General features: G+C 45.0%; 1 protein-coding gene across 1 annotated transcript in view; it reads left to right on the top strand.

Annotated features, from left to right (window-relative positions):
• Nucleotides 1–24,778, top strand: part of LOC138262410 (uncharacterized) — a 232,154-nt gene that overhangs the window by 68,409 nt on the left and 138,967 nt on the right. Inside the window, exons 5-6 of the mRNA XM_069212312.1 lie at nucleotides 1,486–1,657; nucleotides 5,793–5,836. Coding sequence (XP_069068413.1) covers nucleotides 1,486–1,657; nucleotides 5,793–5,836 — 216 coding nt within the window. The remainder of the gene's footprint in view (nucleotides 1–1,485; nucleotides 1,658–5,792; nucleotides 5,837–24,778) is intronic.

Raw genomic sequence — 24,778 nt, 5'->3', positions numbered from 1 at the left:
CTAGTTTATTTCTCGTGTTACTCCTCTGTGGCTCTCTTGTTTTGGGCCTTTTTTAGCCAGCCAGCAACTCTGATGGTGGGGTGGTGAAAGTGGTATTCTATTGGAATTAGCATAGTAGATTTAAATTGGGATGCTGAATGGCAACATTTTCATTTTTGGCTGCAGATAGAAGAAGGTAAAAGGAAGTGGTTTAGGTATATGCAGGGCCACTGGAATTATGTGGCAAGAGAAGACCAAATTATGAGGTAGGGTTGACCAATTTATGTGGCAAGAAAAGTCCAGTTATGAATTTACAACGCCAGTAGCTCTAACTCAAGCAATTGTGAGACCCTTGTTATTACAAGGAACAAACTAGTGAGTTGAATACAGAATAGGTCTTCAGAAATTGATTCCCTGAAAGGTGACCTCACTTGCTGGTGGCCTTGCCCTATTACTCTAATACGTAGGGTGGGCCTTTTTAAGAGGGCGTGGCTCCACAGATTTCTCTGTGTGCTACAAAATTAGCCATACAGATCTTGAGGGAGTCATTCCAAGGTTTTTTTGTGGACTGGTAATGGCTGAAAGAAACCATCTTTTTTGGACTGAAGGCATGGCTATTTGGTTATTTGGCAGACTAAGGCTTTGACTGGCTTCCTAGGTGTTGAGTATATTCTATAATGAATCAAGAGGAGCCCTGGCATCAATTTACAAACCAGCCCCGTGTTGCGTCGAGTGATCCTGGTGTGCGAGCCTGATCCTCTTTAGGGCCATTAGTGACGTATGATCTCCCACCAATTCACCTACCTCCCCCCATTCTGGGTTCACTCTGCTTGCCCCGGTACGCAAACAAACACTGTTCTATCCAAATGTTGTAAAACTCGGATAAGGCTAGTGAATGTTGATCACCCTTCAACGTTTCATATTTAATTGTGTGTGTTAAGCGTCTTTTCCCACGGGGGGTGGGCTGTTGAAAGCCTACTGATGCACAATGCATTTGTCTGGGGGGAAACTGAAGGACTGGCATTGTTTAATGGGGGAATTACACCTCTCCTCTGCGGCAATGTGGTACTTCTAATAGGGGCGGGGGTGGCACCGACATAGTTGTGCAGCATCGCCAACTTTCCTTTTTTTATTGAAACAGTTGCGGCACTTCATTGCAGAAGTGAATATTTAGTGACTGATGCACATGTCTCCTACTAGAATCATTTAGTGTACTCTGTCAGAGTCTGACCAATCTTTGCCGTTCTTTCAGGTGGAGACGGTAAGCCTGCTGAACTAGACCTGCTTGGCTCTGGTAACTCAGTCACCAGAGCCCGCAGCGAGGAGCGCTTCACTACCAATCTTACTAATTTGGTTATTGAACATCTATTTCTGACTGACTTGGCAAAGCACATATAGTGTGTAGAATTAGCCTCCACCATATAGTTTTTATACTTATTATACAAAAACATTTTTGCGAACTGTGCTCAGATCCTATAAACCACTAATCATTTTGGATTTTTTCAGTGTTCAAGCCCGCGATGGAAACTGTGTCTGACCCGGATTTCCTAAATAAATTGTTGAGCATGATGAAATACCCATCCACAGCGCAGCTATTGCCACACAAGCCTTCCCCAACAGAGATAACCCAAGAAGTACCTTCACAATCTCCTGAGGATGCGCTGACTGCACATCCAAAGTAAGACTCAATGTATCACTGATATTTCCTCTCATAATTACTAAAGTTACCACATGGGTTTGTATCTACTCAGCATTGAACACCAACATTGCCACAGTTATCTCAAGTAATATGACGTTGAAGGTAGCATAAATCTGATTGGCCCTTAGCTGGCTGCAAACCATGATTCAGTTGGAGTGGCTTAGGGACATTTTTGAGCATTGACGCTGGTAGCGGTGGTGGTAATTTGTGGTTGGTGGGGGTAAGGCTTATTGGAAGAAGGTCCGTAGTTATGGGTGGTAGAGAGTTTACATCTCACCGCCACTCCGTGGTCATCCAGGAAAAGTAATGCAGAGCCCAAGCTACCCAGGCAGAGGTTCAGTATGAGTCTGGCGTCTTGACCTGTGCAGCATTATTATACTATTGCGGTTGTTCATACAATAATAAGAGTTGTGGCATAGACCACACGATAGAAGGTACTTCTTCTTTTATAGGTCACAAGTGGACACATTTGGCATTTGCAGAGAACATTCTTAATCCATAAAATGAGTATGTTGTATTTAGGGTTACAACAAACGACACATGTCCATCATTTGACGGTGATGGATGGGGCGGGGGATTAACAAACAAGGAATCGGAGAGTGGAAGGTGGTCCATGCCACTCTACCTAAAAACAAAGTGTGCTGCAGGCAAAATTATCTTGACAAGCAACCTGACCTGTGAGCAAGCAACCTATCAGGTGTCTTCACGGAGATCAGTGGCACCTCATCCAGGGAAGCTATTGTTTTTGGTGGCACTGCACCTAGCACTGCCTGATGCCACAAAATTACTGGCCTGCTGCCCAAGGAACATGCCCAGGTGCACATCCACATTGCCGGTGGGAATGCTTTGTTTTATGATTAACTTTGTGTTCTTGAAAGTTGAGTTATTTTACTGTACAGCGAGTATTGCGTATCAGTGTTTTTAATTGTATACTTTTAGTTATATGCATTTTAATTCAAAGAGTTTGGGCACAATTACTACCTGCAGTTTGAGGATTGATCCACAGAAATAAAAACACATGGGAGACTGTTTATAAACAAGCAATAGGTCTGGCTAATGTATGCAAACACACAAATGCGACACTGTTTGCGTTCATTGGCACAATAAAGTTTGCCATGCCAAATGAACACAGACTTCTTGCATGTCAAACAAACCGACAAATAGAGGTAAACCAGGTACTTTTCTCAAGTTAAGAAAGATGCTATGATTAACGTTACTGGTTGCTTTCTTGAAAGTAGTCTCATATTCGCAGGCAGGTATGGGGTGTATTGGAGTTTAAGTTTTCAAAGGCATTGCTTCAATAACTGTTAGTCCTCCGTTCCTCCTGACAAGCTGCAATGAAATGTTTAAAAAAGTCACTCCATCTTACCTACTAGCATTGCTAGAAACATTACTAATACATCGCCTTGGCAGTCTGTTCCTAAAGTTCCATACATATTGTATTCGTCACTGGAGCATCATAGTACTTCGTAGTATGGGCTGGAAGGGGCTGAATAGGTTGCTCAATTTTACCTTAATGATCCCTATTGTTCCATGTGGTTATGTTACTCTGGCTGTAGTTCAGCACATTGCTGTTACTGTAAGAGCACAACCCATTGTCCAGTATGAATCTATGGTTCTTGTCAGATCTCAGTTGGATGTGTGCTGTGTTAGGCAAGTTATCATGCTTCCTCCCTGCAAACAGCAACTCTGGTGTTTCATGTAGCTCAGCCATGGGTCCAAGCACTCAGCATCTTTGTAGCATGTTTTCCATCATTGCCCTCTTGGCAGCCATTGTCCATGGTTTAGTTATGCATGATCACCTCAGTGCAGCACTGACAGTTGTGGTGTGCATCAAACATCCACGCCTAGGTGCACACCATACTTGTGCATGGCATTCACAAGCCGAAGTACTTGTCCTGCAGGACATGGTCTCTACCAGTCAATTTCCTGCACAGCTTTGTTCCTATCAACTGTTCATGGTGAAACAGAGCAGGTGAACAAGCCCTTCCTCCTGTTGTGTGTGTGTGTGTGTGCTGAGAAACTCAGGCTGGACCCCTCGGGTCTTGGGCAGTAGCTTGGTGGGCAGACACAGCAAAGCTGCGCCCCTGACATGCACCAATTGGGTATTATGTTACGTACCATGCTTTCCAGATGGACTTGTTCAGCTGCACGCCCTTTCCCATAAATGTTCAGTGAGTACCAAACTGTGCCTGGCCCATGTCAGGGAGAGGCTTTGCCTTTCCCATGCCAGGGAATGCCAAGATGGGTGTCAGGAGCAAACAGTTGCATTTGCTCATGCCCAGGACCTTGATTGGTTCATTGTTGCCACTCCTGCAAGATGGATGGTCAGCACCACTCACACCCAGCAGCACATGGTGGGCACCATGTCTGGTTCAATGACTTTTTGAATACCTGAGCCTCCCACCACTATTAGCACTGGCTGCACTCAATGCACTCAAGGTTGATTGAGGCTATAGCTGTGGAGCATAAGAGCTGTTTTTGGCATTTGGGGTCCAGGCACCTGTCCAAAAACATGCACTAGTCCTCCCACTTGCTGCTCAGCTCGGTCATATTTGCTAATGTGCTCTGGTGAGTACCCTCACGCTCTTGTGCCCTGTTCCTGGCTTTTGTTTTGATTCTCTCTGCATTCAACCCAAAAGGGCCTCTTGTAACCCGGTGTATCCATTATAAGACATTACCCTCTGGCTGCATCAATGTAACTGTGCACTGCTGAGCAGTCTTTTGGGGAGGTAGATGTTTCTTGCAGTTGGCATCTGTTGACTGTTCAGCAGGGAAGCATTATAGACTCCATGAACTAATGTGCAGCTGTGTGAGAATGTTTAGTTCACATTGCATTCTCAGACTTGTGCTTCTATGAATTATCATCCAGAAAGTAGTCTAGATGATGGGCACATCTACATAAAGGATTAGAGGGACACAGTTACAGCAATCCTCTTCTGAAAGTCTGCCATTTTGAAAATTTCTGAACATTATACAGCTCCATTCAGTACCTCTTAATGTGTACCACTCAAAGGATCAGGAGTGGACACTTATGCCCTTACCCACCCCTAAACCCCCCAAAATACCATTACCACCCTATGGCCCTCTCCACCCCTAAACCTAAAAAATACTCCTAAGACCCTATGCCCTTACCCACCCCAACCTTGAAAAGAAAAATATATATATATATATATATATATATATATATATATATATATATAGAGATATATATAGAGATATATATAGAGATATATATAGATACATATCTCTCGCTCTCTCTCTCTCTCATACATGTATATATATATATATCCCAATATGATCTCCAAAACCAGTGAGCTCGCCAGTTGGTCATACATAGGGGCAGAGCGTTAACCCCAAAGACCAATTTCATCATAAAGGGAAGCGCTGCACTCCATGATCTATAAAACTGCTTTAATTAAAAAAAAAACAATCGCACTGACTCACTCGTTTCAATCACCTTGGTCTTTATCATGGTAGGTGAATCCATTGTCTCTTTTACTTTATATACACTAACATCAGGTCTGCCAGCAATGAATAATTCTGGGTGCTGCAGTCATGAGAAAACAATATTCTGCAACAAAACATTAACAAAAAGGAAGCCAAAGTTTCTCATTAGAAATGACCAACCAATCAAAATCAAACATAAAATCACATGCAACTCTTTTTGTAATATACATGTTTGAATGCAACTGTGGGCTCCAGTATGTCAGCAGTACTTCTTGCATGTTGAAAAAAATAATATTGGAACATATGAGAGCGCTGAAAAACAAAGATCAAACTTATGCAGTCTCAAAACATCAAGCTCTATGCCACTGAAGTAATTGGAGAACACGCGGATATTATGGTATTGACATTGTGCCGAACTATGAACGTGGCAGTGATCGCACTAAGAAATTATGACAATCAGAGCCCAAGTATATAATCCTACTAAAAACCATGTCTCCTTCTGGCTTGAACAACGATGAAGAACTTTGTGTACAGATGTAATAAATACGAGAATATGCTACTGCATTAGTTTGTTTTGAATGAGTACTTTAAATTTTATAAGTATCGCTAAGATAATAATCGTCTCATATATTGACATTTATAGCAGGATGTTTTGTTTTTAAAGCACTGACGACGAGAATAAAGCAGCTGCCAAAACTAAGAAGAAAGGTAAGCAAAGACATACACAATGTAATCTACGATGGCCACTTTCAGTGAAAGTAATACTCGTTCTTGTTCTCAAAGTTCTAGTAACTAGTTAATACAGTATAAATAAATGTGACAGGAAAAAGGGCTTTCCTGATAACCAGCATGGTATGAATTGATATAGCATCAGCTTCATCCACCATTAAAGCCTTTTCAAGCTGCTGACCAGACATGTTCACCCACTTCGAAACTAGGCCTATCCTTTTTGTGGAGAGCAGCCAATTTTCCCATTGGTGAGAAAGTAGAATGTGTTTCACATTGCAGATCGGCAAGTCAGTTGAATTCGTTTCATGGGTGCATAGGCCCTCATTATGACCCTTGCGGTCCATGGACCACCTGGGCCGCGGTGGCGGTCTCACTGCCGCGGGACAGGCAGTGCAGGCCGCCATATTACGACCGTCACATCCCCGCCAGTCCCGTCGCTTTACCGTGGCCTGCCAGGCTGGAGGTTTCCACCTGCAGCCCAGCGGGAGTCAAATAACCGGTGAGGTTATTCCAACTTGGGACAATGCCAGGCTCTTCCTGGCAGTCTCACCGCCATGAAAATGCTGGCGGAAAGGTATCCCGACGACAGGAAATTATGATCCTGTCCAATCACCCCCCCCAAACACCTCGCATGCATACACCCACACACACCCCCACTCAAACCCCACTCACACACACACACTCACAAAATTCACCCCCATTGACACACGTACTTATCCATACACATCACACATGCACGCATGCACTCTCCATCCCAACCCCCTGCCCCTCCCTTCAACTACATGCATACATCCGTACACAACCCCCACTGCGACTCATCTTCACACAACCACACCCACCACTCTCCAAATTGTACCTCACCGCACACACACCATATACACATACAAACATCAGCACACACTCACTTACACCCCCTTACTCATTCACTCATTCCCCCATGCACACATCCCCACCCTCCGTCCACATGCAAATACACACGCAACACCACATTTACACACAGGCATACACACATGCACAACCACTCCCCCTCCCTCCCCACCACATTCATGACACGCATACATGCACTCACACACTCATACACACACCCATTTACCCCCACCTCCCCTCCTCTTGCGGTTGACACTTACCTCGTCCAAAGAGGTGCTCCTCCGTGCGGGGACGGGACCCTGTGCTCCCACCGCCGGCACCACCACGCCAGAGAAAGACTGCCACACAGAATTACTGGCCATAATTCTGTGGGTGGTCTTTTTCTGGCGTGGCGGTGCCAGCTGTGGAACCGCCTAAGCACCGCTGACCACCGTAGTGAATGCCGCCAGATATCCGATCGCACTTGCATTCAGTGTGGCCCACACCCAAATGGTGACAGCACATTTTACATCAGATCAAGATGCACAAATAACTGCAAAAAACTAATAAGAAAGAATATCTAATTAATAGCAATTGTATCATAATAACATATTGTATACAAGTGGGCATAGAAGATTATCTACAATTCCTACAATACTTTTGTGTATGTGACGTATTGGTTCATTAGTGATATCTAAAGTGGGAAACAAACTGCAGGACTGCCAGTCCAGCATGGAAGTGGTCACACCATAGGTGTTTATAATTTAATTTAAAGATTGAATGAAAACTATAACAGATTGATTGGATTTTGAAGGTCTTCAGATTACATCTTCAGTCATCTAATGTAAAAGTTGTCAATGTTTTTTTTTTTTTTTTTTTTTTTTTAAATGGTTGACGTTAGACTGACTCATGTTTGGACCTTTTATTAACTTACACCTAAGTGCAGATTATTTTTTGCAGCATGCGGGCATACAATAGTTGTGGTTTAAAAATAAAAAACTACCAATGTTAAGGTTTCATTTCTGGGATCCTACTATTCTAGTTCCTGTAGTTCCAGAGATAAACAAAGAAGCATTGGGAATCCATCCTTCACAGAGTCATTTTTAACAAATCTATGGCCCACATTGAGAACCATTTTAAAGTTTGCTGTATGAAGGAGCAATCCAGTAATTCCTGCGTGTACATGATCAGGTGAGGACCTGAGCCAAGACATGGCTGGAAGCCACCTGTGACACTTGGGTGGATGTGCCTAGATACACCTAGACTCTGGCTCTGGTGTGTCAAAGTAAGTTGCTTGCAAAAAACTAAATTTTCTAGTAGTCATTAGAGTTACAGGGTCATTAAGTTAGGTTAAGACAAACATTTTTTGTTGTTGCGAAAGTAGCATAGTCTCAAAATAAGACTGTGCATTTAGCCCACAGATTATGTCAGAAGAGATAAATGTGAACAACACAATCTCAAGCTGGCTGCCGCTTTTGTACTTGTACTGTAATGGGCCAGTATTATGAAACCAACGGGCTTCATGAAGGCTGAGGAGATTAGTTTTCCCAAGTCTATCTCATTGTCCCTACCCAATAGCATGTAGTATTGGTACATGTAAATGCTTTGCTTTCAGATTGCAGCTTTGCCTCTGAAGTGAGATCACAGCCCAACTCTTAGATAACAATAGATCAAGTGGCAGTGTGATGACCAATATCCAATAAATCTCTATAATGAAAAGTATACTTTCTAATGTAGCTCTGGATTTGCACAAATTAACTCAACAATTGTGAGATACCATAGGAGCTGAGTCAACAAGAAGAAATTAAGAATGTTACAAAGTAGTTTCCAAAAGGGAAAGCTTTTGGCCCTAGTGATTTGTGTGACAAACATTTCCAGTATATTAATGTTTAAAATTGCTAGTTTTTTCTGTGCGCCTTTGGAGCCTGACCTTTGCTCCTTCTGGAAACCTCTTTACAGCCCATACTGTGCTGGAAAGAGAGATGTCACAGTATTGATATAGAATGATCCCATTTAGAGCTATCAAGAGCCAGACTCCTGAAAATAAATTGGGTGTATTCAAGGAGTTTTTAAATGTATTTCCACCTATGTTCCACAGTGTGATATTCCTATTTTTCTGCGACCTAAACACACATATGATTATCATTGTAAGATAAAGTATTGTATATTTGAGCAATTATGCATGTTCACTTACGAAGAAGCACGTACATACAAGTTATGCTAAGCTACAAATGTTTGTAAAGCAGGTCAAATACCACTCAGTAATTGTACAGTAAGGGCGGAGTGCAGGTTTTAAACCTGGGGAAACACCAATATTTTAGTAAGCGATGGAACAATGGAAAGACTTTGTGATGGATCAAGATTTTTTTTCACTTTGTTTTTATTGGTTTTACACATTTAAGCATTACGATTTACATACTTTCTAATTGTGACAGAATCCCACAGAGTATCTAAGACAGTCTCAATCATTTCTCAGCATTGTAACAAAAACATTTTTATATAACAAACAACCTGACACATTTCACAGGAGAAACACTACACTTCTGCCCGGATGTGAGAATTGATAATGCAGATGACTCTGACTCAGAAAGCATTTGCCCAAACTATGAACGATTTTGTGTGCTATTGGTATTGGTATTTGCTTTAATTGTATCTGCCTGGGATTGGACTTGTTTTTCACCTTCAGACTTTGACCCAGGCCAATATAAATAAACCTAGAAAACGAAAAAGGGAGAAGAGAAATCCAGGAAAACAGTGGCAAAGGGAGAAAGCAGGGTTGAAAAAGAACCTGAAAGACAAACATAAAGAGACAGGACGTGTAAGTAGTGAAAGAAAGTGGCATGAGGTAGAATCAAAACTAAGAAGGCGTGGTGTTTGGATTACCCAACATTTGGCAACTCCAGCAGTGCCATTGCTGGGCTTCTAAGAAAAACCCCGGGCCCCTGCATTATCTCTTTACAAAGCAAGCATTGTTTCTGCCTCTCTATGGTGGCCAGTGAGACCAGTGCTTAATTTGTGCTTGTTTTTACCGGTGCTGAGCACCAGCACTTATTTTTGAGGGCCGGGGCTTACTCTTCTGCCTCAAGCATTTGCTGCGAGCAAAAGACACATATGGGAAAGATGGAGGAAGGGAAAAACAAAAAAGCGTCACAATGGGAGAAAGTAGAAAGATGCAAGAGTGAGCTGAAGGTGCAGGGAGTGGCTTTATATGGATTGAAGAGGCCCGAGATGGCTTCAGGATTACGCTGCCTCAGTATTCCGTGATCCCACATTTAATTGCAGCAGCTGCATAATTAAGAGGAGGGTTTTGGGCACCGGCACCTTTTTATTTACAAATTAAGCACTGATGAGACGAAGTAGAAACAAGAGAATCTGATTCTGGATAGTGCATACTGAAACCTTTGATGAGATAGGCTGCTGAATTCTGAGCTCTTAGTAGCCCACAGATTAGATAGAGAGGCTTTTCAAAGTGAATGCTATTGCAGACCACTAGCATGAAAGTGTTGGTAGCTAATGGAACATATGCTGTCGGAAGCAGAGGGTAGATTTCTAAAATACTGTTTAGGGACATTTTGTTAACCCATTAGAATGCCAGGTTGTCTATGCACCCCAGCACCAACTCTCTCTATGCCACTTTCCTCTAGTTAATATCAGAGGCGGCTTCTCCAGCAGCAGCAGCTGCAAACCTTTTACTACAAAACGATAATAAATCAAGTTTATTATCGTTTTTTAGTAAAAGAGGCAGGGCCACGGAGGTGACAAGCAGTGAGGGGGAGCGCTCAGCACTCCCTCTCAGAGCGCATGTGTGTTTGGCTGGCCGTCTCGGCCAATCACACATACGCACAGCTGGAGATAGCCGGCACAGGCTCCCAGTCTGCCTGGGAGCGTCCTGGCTGGACTCTCCCAGCCAATCCTGACACTGTTCTGAGCAGCGTCCGGATTGGCCGCTTGGCAGGCTGGGAGTCTGTGCCTGCCTGCAGCCAGCAGAGCAGAGGAGAGGAGCGGGGCGACGCAGCGAGAAGGTAAGTGTTTATTTTTTGTAATTAATTTAATTTTTATTTCCTCCTCCCGTGCGGCGCCCCACCCCTTCAGCGCACCGTGAGCCACCACTGGTTAATATATTCAATTCTATCAGGCACTAATACACTGTATTCCACTACTGCACTCTATGGTACTCCACTGTACGCTACTCTATGCCACTCAGCTGTACAAGAGTCTACCTTAATGTACTACACTCTACTTTACTCCAATCCACTGTACAACACTTTTATCCACTCTTTGGCACTCTACTTCACCTAACTCTATGGCACTCCACAACACAGCAGCCCAGTCCACTGTACCACACACCATGCCACTCTTCAACACTTTACTCCATTGAATACTAAGCCACTCCAATCTACTTGATTCCATATCACTGTACTCTAGAACACCCTACCCCAATCTATCCTATGCCACTCCACTGGACTACACTACACTCTACTCCACTGCATGACACTGTGGCACTGTACAACACTCCACTCTACATTGCCCCACTGTAACACATTGCACTCCACTCTATGCAGCTCCACTCTACAAAACTCTACTATGCTCTGTGCCACTATACAACACTGTTCTCCACTCTATTTCTGTACACTACACCATACAACCCTCTACTCCATTCTATGCCCCCACATCCCCATGTACGCTTTCCAACACTCTACGAGGCACAATTCCATTGTACAAGAAGCCACTCCAACTTATAACAATTTACTAAACTCTACACTACGCCTGTCTACTCTGATGCACTTCACATCATTGTACTATACAACATGCCACTTCACTATGTAAGAATTTACTCCACTGTACGCTATACCACTCCACTCTACCCCATGCCACTCCACTGTACACCATTTCACTATATGTTATTCCACTGTATGGCACTCCACTATACCACATTCCACTCTACCGCACTACAATATACTCTACAACAGTACACTTTACAATACTCTCCAACACTTTATTGAAAAAAAAAAAGAAATTTAATGAAAAAAACCCTTTGTTTTAGTTAAGAAAACTTTATTTAATCTTTCTATACAAACCAAACTTGAAATGCATATTAGAAATTCTTAAGTTATAGTTATATCTTAAATTTATAATTTACGCACACATTTAAATTAATATACCTTCATTCTTTATCTACAAACAACAGTTAAATTACACAAAAATATACATTTCTAAACTTATACTTATATATTAATATTAACACAACACCTTCAAATGATTATAACCCGCAAACCTTTATACACATTGTATTCAGCTCGGTACCCACACTAAATTACCTATAACTCACCCCTCTACTCTGGAATAAAGTTTTCTTCACTATAACAAAGGATAACCTTTATTTTTTCAGTGAAGATTTATATATTATAAGGTCTTTCTCCCAATAATTTATACCATGTATATATGTTTGCCAAAAGGGCAGTTGGAGTGTAAAGAAAATAAAGGAAGGTCATAGTTGTTGCACTAACCTGCTGAAAAACGATACAGTGTTGACTAAATCAGGTGTATAGTGCCGACAGGATGATCAGAAAAAAGGCGTACACTTACGGCCCTCATCTTGAGTCTGGCGGTCCTTGGACGGTAAAGACCGCCATATTACAACTTTGGCGGTTTGGCTTCAGCTGTCCGTATCTCCAGGGTGGTCGGACCGCCAGGCCGGAGGGGACTTTCCTCTGGCCCGGCGGTAGCCATCTTAACGCCATCAGAATTACGACTCAGTAGACCACCAGCATTTTCGTGGCGGTCGCACTGCCACAAAAATGCTGCCGGTCATGCACCCGGTGACAGTAATCTCCATTTCTGTCACTGGCAGACACCCCTCCACACACACAACCACACACCTACATTCACGCATGCATTCACTTACATACACCCCACACACTCCCACCCATACATGCACTCAGATACACCCATTCACTCACACACACACCCATTCACTTGCACACACGCACTCAAACAGACACATACACTCACATGCACGCACTCAGACACCCCCTTCCCCTCTTCCGCATTCACATAAACATACACTAACCCACACACACACACAACACCCTCCTTGGCATACACCCACTCAACACACAACACCCCCCTCGGCATACACGCATTCCCACACACACGCACACTCCCCTCGGCATACACACAATCACACAGAGACATCGCCTCCCCCCTCCATTCATACACACATGCAGACACCACACACATTCACACAACACCCAGCACCCCCCCCCCCCAATTTGGATGATGACATCTGGTTCAGAGAGGTGGCCGCCTGGGAGGGGATGTGTAGGAGGCTGGACTGGCTTGTAGTGAGTACCAAGGGGTACTTGCACCTTGCACCAGGCCCAGTTATCCCTTACTAGTGTATAGGGTGTCTAGCAGCTTAGGCTGATAGATAATGGTAGCTTAGCAGAGCAGCTTAGGCTGAACTAGGAGACGTGTGAAGCTACTACAGTACCACTTAGTGTCATATGCACAATGTCATAAGAAAACACAATACACAGTTATACTAAAAATAAAGGTACTTTATTTTTATGACAATATGCCAAAGTATCTTAGAGTGTACCCTCAGTGAGAGGATAGGAAATATACACAAGAGATATATACACAATAGCAAAAATATGCAGTATAGTCTTAGAAAACAGTGCAAACAATGTATAGTTACAATAGGATGCAATGGGGAAACATAGGGATAGGGGCAACACAAACCATATACTCCAAAAGTGGAATGCGAACCACGAATGGACCCCAAACCTATGTGACCTTGTAGAGGGTCGCTGGGACTATTAGAAAATAGTGAGAGTTAGAAAAATAACCCTCCCCAAGACCCTGAAAAGTGAGTGCAAAGTGCACTAAAGTTCCCCTAAGGACAAAATAGTCGTGTTAGAGGGAAAATGCAAGGAAAACACAAATCAGCAATGCAACAACGATGGATTCCTGACTGAGGGTACCTGTGGAACAAGGGGACCAAGTCCAAAAGTCACAAGCAGCTCGGAGATGGGCAGATGCCCAAGAAATGCCAGCGGTTGGTGCAAAGAAGCTCTTACTAGGCTGAAGAACTGTGAATACTGCAGGAACGACAAGGGCTAGAGACTTCCCCTTTGGAGGATGGATCCCCCACGCCTTGGAGAGTCGTGCAGAAGTGTTTTCCCGCCGGATGGACGCCAACAAGCCTTGCTACACGCAAATCGTGCGTTTGGCGTTTTTGGACGCTGCTGGGGCCCAGGAGGTCGCAAATTGGACCTGCAGAGAGAGGGGACGTCGAGCAAGACAAAGAGCCCTCACTGAAGCAGGTAGCACCCGGAGAAGTGCCAGAAACAGGCACTACGAGGATGCGTGAAACGGTGCTCGCCGAAGTTGCACAAAGGAGTCCCACGTCGCCGGAGACCAACTTAGAAAGTCGTGCAATGCAGGTTAGAGTGCCGTGGACCCAGGCTTGGCTGTGCACGAAGGATTTCCGCCGGAAGTGCACAGGGGCCGGAGTAGCTTGCAAAGTCGCGGTTCCCAGCAATGCAGCCCAGCGAGGTGAGGCAAGGACTTACCTCCACCAAACTTGGGGTGAAGAGTCACTGGACTGTGGGGGTCACTTGGACGGTGTCGCTGGATTCGAGGGACCTCGCTCGTCGTGCTGAGAGGAGACCCAAGGGACCGGTAATGCAGCTTTTTGGTGCCTGCGGTTGCAGGGGGAAGATTCCGTCGACCCACGGGAGATTTCTTCGGAGCTTCTGGTGCAGAGAGGAGGCAGACTACCCCCACAGCATGCACAAGCAGGAAAACAGTCGAGAAGGCGGCAGGATCAGCGTTACAGAGTTGCAGTAGTCGTCTTTGCTACTATGTTGCAGGTTTGCAGGCTTCCAGCGCGGTCAGCGGTCGATTCCTTATCAGAAGGTGAAGAGGGAGATGCAGAGGAACTCGGCTGAGCTCATGCATTCGTTATCTAAAGTTTCCCCAGAAACAGAGACCCTAAATAGCCAGAAAAGAGGGTTTGGCTACCTAGGAGAGAGGAAAGGCTACTAACACCTGAAGGAGCCTATCAGCAGGAGTCTCTGACGTCACCTGGTGGCACTGGCCACTCAGAGCAGTCCAGTGTGCCAGCAGCACCTCTGTTTCCAAGATGGCAGAGGTCTGGAGCACACTGGAGGAGCTCTGGACACCTCCCAGGGGAGGTGCAGGTCAGGGGAGTGGTCACTCCCCTTTCCTTTGTCCAGTTTCGCGCCAGAGCAGGGGCTAAGGGGTCCCTGAACCGGTGTAGACTGGCTTATGCAGAATTGGGCACCTCTGTGCCCAACAAAGCATTTCCAGAGGCTGGGGGAGGCTACTCCTCCCCTGCCTTCACACCATTTTCCAAAGGGAGAGGGTGTCACACCCTCTCTCAGAGGAAGTTCTTTGTTCTGCCATCCTGGGCCAGGCCTGGCTGGACCCCAGGAGGGCAGATGCCTGTCTGAGGGGTTGGCAGCAGCAGCAGCTGCAGTGAAACCCCAGGAAGGGCAGTTTGGCAGTACCAGGGTCTGTGCTACAGACCACTGGGATCATGGAATTGTACCAATAATGCCAGGATGGCATAGAGGGGGCAATTCCATGATCATAGACATGTTACATGGCCATATTCGGAGTTACCATGGTGAAGCTACATATAGGTAGTGACCTATATGTAGTGCACGCGTGTAATGGTGTCCCCGCACTCACAAAGTTCAGTGAATTGGCTCTGAACAATGTGGGGGCACCTTGGCTAGTGCCAGGGTGCCCTCACACTAAGTAACTTTGCACCTAACCTTTACCAGGTAAAGGTTAGACATATAGGTGACTTATAAGTTACTTAAGTGCAGTGTAAAATGGCTGTGAAATAACGTGGACGTTATTTCACTCAGGCTGCAGTGGCAGGCCTGTGTAAGATTTGTCAGAGCTCCCTATGGGTGGCAAAAGAAATGCTGCAGCCCATAGGGATCTCCTGGAACCCCAATACCCTGGGTACCTCAGTACCATATACTAGGGAATTATAAGGGTGTTCCAGTAAGCCAATGTAAATTGGTAAAATTGGTCACTAGCCTGTTAGTGACAATTTGAAAGTAATGAGAGAGCATAACCACTGAGGTTCTGGTTAGCAGAGCCTCAGTGAGACAGTTAGGCACCACACAGGGAACATATACATGCACATCTACAGGGAGTGCAGAATTATTAGGCAAATGAGTATTTTGACCACATCATCCTCTTTATGCATGTTGTCTTACTCCAAGCTGTATAGGCTCGAAAGCCTACTACCAATTAAGCATATTAGGTGATGTGCATCTCTGTAATGAGAAGGGGTGTGGTCTAATGACATCAACACCCTATATCAGGTGTGCATAATTATTAGGCAACTTCCTTTCCTTTGGCAAAATGGGTCAAAAGAAGGACTTGACAGGCTCAGAAAAGTCAAAAATAGTGAGATATCTTGCAGAGGGATCCAGCACTCTTAAAATTGCAAAGCTTCTGAAGCGTGATCATCGAACAATCAAGCGTTTCATTCAAAATAGTCAACAGGGTCGCAAGAAGCGTGTGGAAAAACCAAGGCGCAAAATAACTGCCCATGAACTGAGAAAAGTCAAGCGTGCAGCTGCCACGATGCCACTTGCCACCAGTTTGGCCATATTTCGGAGCTGCAACATCACTGGAGTGCCCAAAAGCACAAGGTGTGCAATACTCAGAGACATGGCCAAGGTAAGAAAGGCTGAAAGACGACCACCACTGAACAAGACACAAGCTGAAACGTCAAGACTGGGCCAATAAATATCTCAAGACTGATTTTTCTAAGGTTTTATGGACTGATGAAATGAGAGTGAGTCTTGATGGGCCAGATGGATGGGCCCGTGGCTGGATTGGTAAAGGGCAGAGAGCTCCAGTCCGACTCAGACGACAGCAAGGTGGAGGTGGAGTACTGGTTTGGGCTGGTATCATCAAAGATGAGCTTGTGGGGCCTTTTCGGGTTGAGGATGGAGTCAAGCTCAACTCCCAGTCCTACTGCCAGTTCCTGGAAGACACCTTCTTCAAGCAGTGGTACAGGAAGAAGTCTGCATCCTTCAAGAAAAACATGATTTTCATGCAGGACAATGCTCCATCACACGCGTCCAAGTAATCCACAGCGTGGCTGGCAAGAAAGGGTATAAAAGAAGGAAATCTAATGACATGGCCTCCTTGTTCACCTGATCTGAACCCCATTGAGAACCTGTGGTCCATCATCAAATGTGAGATTTACAAGGAGGGAAAACAGTACACCTCTCTGAACAGTGTCTGGGAGGCTGTGGTTGCTGCTGCACGCAATGTTGATGGTGAACAGATCAAAACACTGACAGAATCCATGGATGGCAGGCTTTTGAGTGTCCTTGCAAAGAAAGGTGGCTATATTGGTCACTGATTTGTTTTTGTTTTGTTTTTGAATGTCAGAAATGTATATTTGTGAATGTTGAGATGTTATATTGGTTTCACTGGTAATAATAAATAATTGAAATGGGTATATATTTTTTTTTTGTTAAGTTGCCTAATAATTATGCACAGTAATAGTCACCTGCACACACAGATATCCCCCTAACATAGCTAAAACTAAAAACAAACTAAAAACTACTTCCAAAAATATTCAGCTTTGATATTAATGAGTTTTTTGGGTTCATTGAGAACATGGTTGTTGTTCAATAATAAAATTAATCCTCAAAAATACAACTTGCCTAATAATTCTGCACTCCCTGTATGAGCACTGGGGCCCTGTGTGACAGGGTCCTAGTGACACATACATATAGGCCACAAACCTATGAGCACTGGGGTCCTGACTAGCAGGATCCCAGTGACACATAACAACCATACTGAAAACATGGTGTTTTCACTATGAGCACTGAGGCCTGGCTATCAGGATCCCAGTGAGACAGTGAAAACAGTGACAAACACCCTGACATACACTCACAAACAGGCCAAAAGTGGGGGTAACAAGGCTAGAAAGAGGCTACCTTCTCACACAACCCCCCCCCAAACGAAGGACAATAAGGCTAACCTTGGCCAGTTGAGACTTTATTGTCTAAGTGGTGATAAGTAGAGAGTAGCTCTGCAATAGACTGGTTACTCCCTTTATCATCCACTATATGGTTACTTCCCTGTGGGGATGTAAACCACCCTGTTTGAAGTTTTTTAGCTAAGCAACAATGTGAAGATGTATTTTCAGAGTTTCTATCAGTAAGTTTTAGTTTAGAGCAGTGGGAATTGTCCACTGAACCTATTTGTAGTGATGGAAATGCCAGACAGGGATGCTGTCTCAGAAAAGCCATAGCTGGGCAAAAACTTTGTCCATTTGGCTGGAAGAGAGAACAGGGATGCTGTTTCTCTTGAGTTGGAGCAGGGCAGGGATGCTGTCCTATGAGCTCCACACTAGGGCAGGGATGCTGTCCTAAGTGTTGTGAGGTAGTGCAGGGTTTCTGCACTAAAGTTTCTCTGGGAGGGTTGGAGGGATGCTCCATGTTAACTAAAATGGTGCTGTTTTTCTCACCAATGTTAGTTATCCCACAGAGAGGTACTTCCACCTCAGGGAGTCCAGCTTTGCCAGCTGATGATTCCCTTGGAACAGGTGCCACCCCAGGAGAGGTTTCTCCCACCACAGGAATAGTATCCTGAATGGTAGGGTGGTTAGGGGAAACTGTGATACCCTTTTTACCTGTTGATGGAGAGGGATCCTGAGTTTTCAGGCCTTCTCTCCTTTGCTTTTTCATTTCACTTGAAATGAGAGGGAACAATTCCTCAGGGATGCCCAGCATGGCTGCATGGGCATAAAACTCTACATCAGCCCAACCTGAGGCCTCTAGGTCATTACCTAAGAGACAGTCTACAGGTAAGCTAGGTGATACCACCACCTGCTTAGGGCCAGTAACTCCACCCCAACTAAACTGAATTATAGCTAAGGGAAGAAACTTAGTGGAGTTATGGACATCAATAATCTTATACTGTTGTCCAATGATGTGTTGTTCAGGAGGCACTAGGTTTTCAGTCACCAAAGTGAAACTGGCACCTGTGTCCCTGTAGGCCAAGGCCTCAACACCATTTATTGAAACTGTCTGCCTGTACTTATCCATTGTAAGGGGACAAGCAGCCAGTGTGGCAAGGCCAATGCCACTAGGTGTGACAGAAACTGTCTTGGGACTGATTACATCAGTTTCCACTATGGACCCATAAGTGAACCCAACTACACCCTTTGCTTGACTGTTGCCAGCAGTCCCACCACTAGTACCACTACTGCTAGGGGCACTAGAGCTTGATGTATTAGTGGTGGTAGGCTCAGGGGGTTTACCTGGACAGGACTTATCCCCTGGCCTATGGCCTCTGTTTTTACACACAAAGCACCAAGGCTTTTTAATGTGTGCAGGTTGGGAAGAAGAGGAAGAATTTGTTTTATCCCCACCCTCTGAAGAGTGTTTAAGATTCGAAGTGGGATCTTTGGTTTTACCCTTATCCCCATGCTTATCTTGAGATTTTTCACCATCTTTCTTCTTATTGCCATCTTTGTCACCCCCTGTATGAACTTTTCTGTTCACCCTTGTTCTGACCCATTTGTCTGCCTTCTTTCCCAATTCTTGGGGAGAGGTCAGATCAGAGTCTACCAGGTACTGGTGCAACAAATCAGACACACAATTATTAAGTATATGCTCTCTCAGGATTGTGTTATACAGGCTTTCATAATCAGTAACTTTACTGCCATGTAACCACCCCTCCAAGGCCTTCACTGAATGGTCAATGAAATCAACCCAGTCTTGTGAAGACTCCTTTTTGGTCTCTCTGAACTTTATCCTGTACTGTTCAGTGGTTAAGCCATAACCATCCAGGAGTGCATTCTTAAGAACTGTAAAGTTATTGGCATCATTTTCTTTCACAGTAAGGAGCCTATCCCTACCTTTTCCACTAAATGATAGCCATAGGATAGCAGCCCACTGCCTTTGAGGGACATCCTGTACAACACAGGCCCTCTCAAGTGCAGCAAACCACTTGTTAATGTCATCCCCCTCCTTATAAGGGGGAACTATCTTGTGCAGATTCCTGGAATCATGCTCTTTTGCAGGATGACTATGGGGAATACTGCTGCTGCCACCATGGGTTTCTAAACCCAACTTCTGTCTTTCCCTCTCTACTTCTAAGGACTGTCTATCCAAATCCAGCTGTTGCTTCTTGAGCTTCAGTCTGGTTTGTTCCACTCTCAATCTATTGAGCTCCCTTTCTAACAATCTGTCATCAGGGTGGGTGGGAGGGACATTTCTAGATACAGAGGTGTGATGGGAATGAACAGAAGGAGACCTGTCCCTTACAGAGGGCACCCTAACAGCTTGGCTACCAGTATAATGTGAGAGCACACCATTAGTATGGTGTGATTCAACCTCTGTACCAACTATGCTAGACTGTCTAGTAATGGGCAGGCTGAGAAGTTTCTTTCCTGAACCTTTTCCTGGGGGAGTCCCTGGATCAGATTGAGAACCAATAGCTACTTTTTCTACAGATTGGGTACTTATGGCCTTATCCTGTACTCTAAGCATATTAATTAACAGTTCTAAGGAAGGATTCTTCCCTACACTCAAACCTCTCTCTATGCAGAGACTCCTTGCTCCTTTCCAGCTAAGGTGATCATATGCAAGTTTGGACAGTTCAACATTTTTTCCTGTGCCAGACATTTTTTAGAGAGAGTTAAAGTGATAGAAAAAGAGAAAAAAGTTTTCAGAACTTTTTGGAAAGACAGAAAAAACTTTTTAAACTTTTAGGAACTTTTTGAAAGTTTAGAAGCACTTTTCAGCACTTTAGAAAAGAGTGAAAAGAGGAAATGCAAAACTTTTTGGCTATGTGTATATACACTGACCTTGTTTTGTATATTTTTCTCTCATGAAAAGTACAATGACAAGAGTGGTAAGTAGTCTCAAGCACTTATCCCACCACTGCACAACCAATGTAGGAGGCTGGACTGGCTTGTAGTGAGTACCAAGGGGTACTTGCACCTTGCACCAGGCCCAGTTATCCCTTATTAGTGTATAGGGTGTCTAGCAGCTTAGGCTGATGGATAATGGTAGCTTAGCAGAGCAGCTTAGGCTGAACTAGGAGACGTGTGAAGCTACTACAGTACCACTTAGTGTCATATGCACAATGTCATAAGAAAACACAATACACAGTTATACTAAAAATAAAGGTACTTTATTTTTATGACAATATGCCAAAGTATCTTAGAGTGTACCCTCAGTGAGAGGATAGGAAATATACACAAGATATATATACACAATAGCAAAAATATGCAGTATAGTCTTAGAAAACAGTGCAAACAATGTATAGTTACAATAGGATGCAATGGGGAAACATAGGGATAGGGGCAACACAAACCATATACTCCAAAAGTGGAATGCGAACCACGAATGGACCCCAAACCTATGTGACCTTGTAGAGGGTTGCTGGGACTATTAGAAAATAGTGAGAGTTAGAAAAATAACCCTCCCCAAGACCCTGAAAAGTGAGTGCAAAGTGCACTAAAGTTCCCCTAAGGACAAAATAGTCGTGTTAGAGGGAAAATGCAAGGAAAACACAAATCAGCAATGCAACAACGATGGATTCCTGACTGAGGGTACCTGTGGAACAAGGGGACCAAGTCCAAAAGTCACAAGCAGCTCGGAGATGGGCAGATGCCCAAGAAATGCCAGCGGTTGGTGCAAAGAAGCTCTTACTAGGCTGAAGAACTGTGAATACTGCAGGAACGACAAGGGCTAGAGACTTCCCCTTTGGAGGATGGATCCCCCACGCCTTGGAGAGTCGTGCAGAAGTGTTTTCCCACCGGATGGACGCCAACAAGCCTTGCTACACGCAAATCGTGCGTTTGGCGTTTTTGGACGCTGCTGGGGCCCAGGAGGGACCAGGAGGTCGCAAATTGGACCTGCAGAGAGAGGGGACGTCGAGCAAGACAAAGAGCCCTCACTGAAGCAGGTAGCACCCGGAGAAGTGCCAGAAACAGGCTCTACGAGGATGCGTGAAACGGTGCTCGCCGAAGTTGCACAAAGGAGTCCCACGTCGCCGGAGACCAACTTAGAAAGTCGTGCAATGCAGGTTAGAGTGCCGTGGACCCAGGCTTGGCTGTGCACGAAGGATTTCCGCCGGAAGTGCACAGGGGCCGGAGTAGCTTGCAAAGTCGCGGTTCCCAGCAATGCAGCCCAGCGAGGTGAGGCAAGGACTTACCTCCACCAAACTTGGGCTGAAGAGTCACTGGACTGTGGGGGTCACTTGGACGGTGTCGCTGGATTCGAGGGACCTCGCTCGTCGTGCTGAGAGGAGACCCAAGGGACTGGTAATGCAGCTTTTTGGTGCCTGCGGTTGCAGGGGGAAGATTCCGTCGACCCACGGGAGATTTCTTCGGAGCTTCTGGTGCAGAGAGGAGGCAGACTACCCCCACAGCATGCACAAGCAGGAAAACAGTCGAGAAGGCGGCAGGATCAGCGTTACAGAGTTGCAGTAGTCGTCTTTGCTACTATGTTGCAGGTTTGCAGGCTTCCAGCGCGGTCAGCGGTCGATTCCTTATCAGAAGGTGAAGAGGGAGATGCAGAGGAACTCGGCTGAGCTCATGCATTCGTTATCTAAAGTTTCCCCAGAGACAGAGACCCTAAATAGCCAGAAAAGAGGGTTTGGCTACCTAGGAGAGAGGAAAGGCTACTAACACCTGAAGGAGCCTATCAGCAGGAGTCTCTGACGTCACCTGGTGGCACTGGCCACTCAGAGCAGTCCAGTGTGCCAGCAGCACCTCTGTTTCCAAGATGGCAGAGGTCTGGAGCACACTGGAGGAGCTCTGGACACCTCCCAGGGGAGGTGCAGGTCAGGGGAGTGGTCACTCCCCTTTCCTTTGTCCAGTTTCGCGCCAGAGCAGGGGCTAAGGGGTCCCTGAACCGGTGTAGACTGGCTTATGCAGAATTGGGCACCTCTGTGCCCAACAAAGCATTTCCAGAGGCTGGGGGAGGCTACTCCTCCCCTGCCTTCACACCATTTTCCAAAGGGAGAGGGTGTCACACCCTCTCTCAGAGGAAGTTCTTTGTTCTGCCATCCTGGGCCAGGCCTGGCTGGACCCCAGGAGGGCAGATGCCTGTCTGAGGGGTTGGCATCAGCAGCAGCTGCAGTGAAACCCCAGGAAGGGCAGTTTGGCAGTACCAGGGTCTGTGCTACAGACCACTGGGATCATGGAATTGTACCAATAATGCCAGGATGGCATAGAGGGGGCAATTCCATGATCATAGACATGTTACATGGCCATATTCGGAGTTACCATGGTGAAGCTACATATAGGTAGTGACCTATATGTAGTGCACGCGTGTAAAGGTGTCCCCGCACTCACAAAGTTCAGTGAATTGGCTCTGAACAATGTGGGGGCACCTTGGCTAGTGCCAGGGTGCCCTCACACTAAGTAACTTTGCACCTAACCTTTACCAGGTAAAGGTTAGACATATAGGTGACTTATAAGTTACTTAAGTGCAGTGTAAAATGGCTGTGAAATAACGTGGACGTTATTTCACTCAGGCTGCAGTGGCAGGCCTGTGTAAGATTTGTCAGAGCTCCCTATGGGTGGCAAAAGAAATGCTGCAGCCCATAGGGATCTCCTGGAACCCCAATACCCTGGGTACCTCAGTACCATATACTAGGGAATTATAAGGGTGTTCCAGTAAGCCAATGTAAATTGGTAAAATTGGTCACTAGCCTGTTAGTGACAATTTGAAAGTAATGAGAGAGCATAACCACTGAGGTTCTGGTTAGCAGAGCCTCAGTGAGACAGTTAGGCACCACACAGGGAACATATACATGCACACCTATGAGCACTGGGGCCCTGTGTGACAGGGTCCTAGTGACACATACATATAGGTCACAAACCTATGAGCACTGGGGTCCTGACTAGCAGGATCCCAGTGACACATAACAACCATACTGAAAACATGGTGTTTTCACTATGAGCACTGAGGCCTGGCTATCAGGATCCCAGTGAGACAGTGAAAACAGTGACAAACACCCTGACATACACTCACAAACAGGCCAAAAGTGGGGGTAACAAGGCTAGAAAGAGGCTACCTTCTCACAGGATGGGTCTCTGTGCATTCCACCGCCAGCACTGCACCGCCATACAGGAAACCGCTGCGCCGTATTACGGATCGTAATACAGCAGGCAGCGTCCTGTTGGCGTGGTGGTGCCGGCAGTGGAAACCACCTCTATTATGACGTCGGGCCAGGCCGACGGTGTCAGATTTCTGCTCGAAATTGGGTGGAAATTGGCATAACGTTGTAATATGGCGTTCTTTTGGCACCCGCGGCTTTGTCGGTCTTTCGAAAAGACCACCGAAGTTGAAATGAGCACCTTAGTGATTTTTGACTCCAAGCATTTCAGTGTCATCCCTGTTTTGCTAACGTTTACCTGCAGCAGTGAGATGGGAGCAGGGACATGAAGCAGATCCAGTAAAATGTGATTGCTGTTTACATATGAAAATACTTTGGATGCCTCAATGACCAAATGATATTCAGAAACATTTACGTCACATATGTCACTTTTTTATGTGCAGAGGGAAAAATAGCAGTTTGTCAGGAACACACACTTAAGTCAAGTGGAATGTCTGTGTGTTAAAATTATTCTGCCAATATTTATGAAGTATATATAGTTTCATTGAAAAAAACAAATGTTACAGGGGTGTTATAGTTAGGAAATAGAATTAAAAAAAACTTAGAAATGCATTAAAAAAACAAAAGATACAGGGAAGTTATAGTTAGGCTCACATTTTAAAATGTTCAAAATCATTGAAATTCAGCAGTTACAGTTATTTCAAGTAGCTATAACTCGTGTCCTAAGGTAACTATAACTGCGCCCCTGCCATGCAGTTTTAGCCTCAATAGTTTTACTGCAAATATTACATTGATATGATGTTATCAAAGATGTCATGAGTGTTGCTATATGTGATATAATTAGCAGTGTTTGGCGAGGGAGCGAGTTATAATAACCTTAGGGCACAAGTTATAGTTACTTGAAATAACTCCAACTATAAC

The sequence above is a fragment of the Pleurodeles waltl genome, chromosome 2_1, assembly GCF_031143425.1.
Source record: "Pleurodeles waltl isolate 20211129_DDA chromosome 2_1, aPleWal1.hap1.20221129, whole genome shotgun sequence".
Classification (NCBI taxonomy): domain Eukaryota; kingdom Metazoa; phylum Chordata; class Amphibia; order Caudata; family Salamandridae; genus Pleurodeles; species Pleurodeles waltl.
This window is presented reverse-complemented; position numbering and strand designations above follow the sequence as displayed.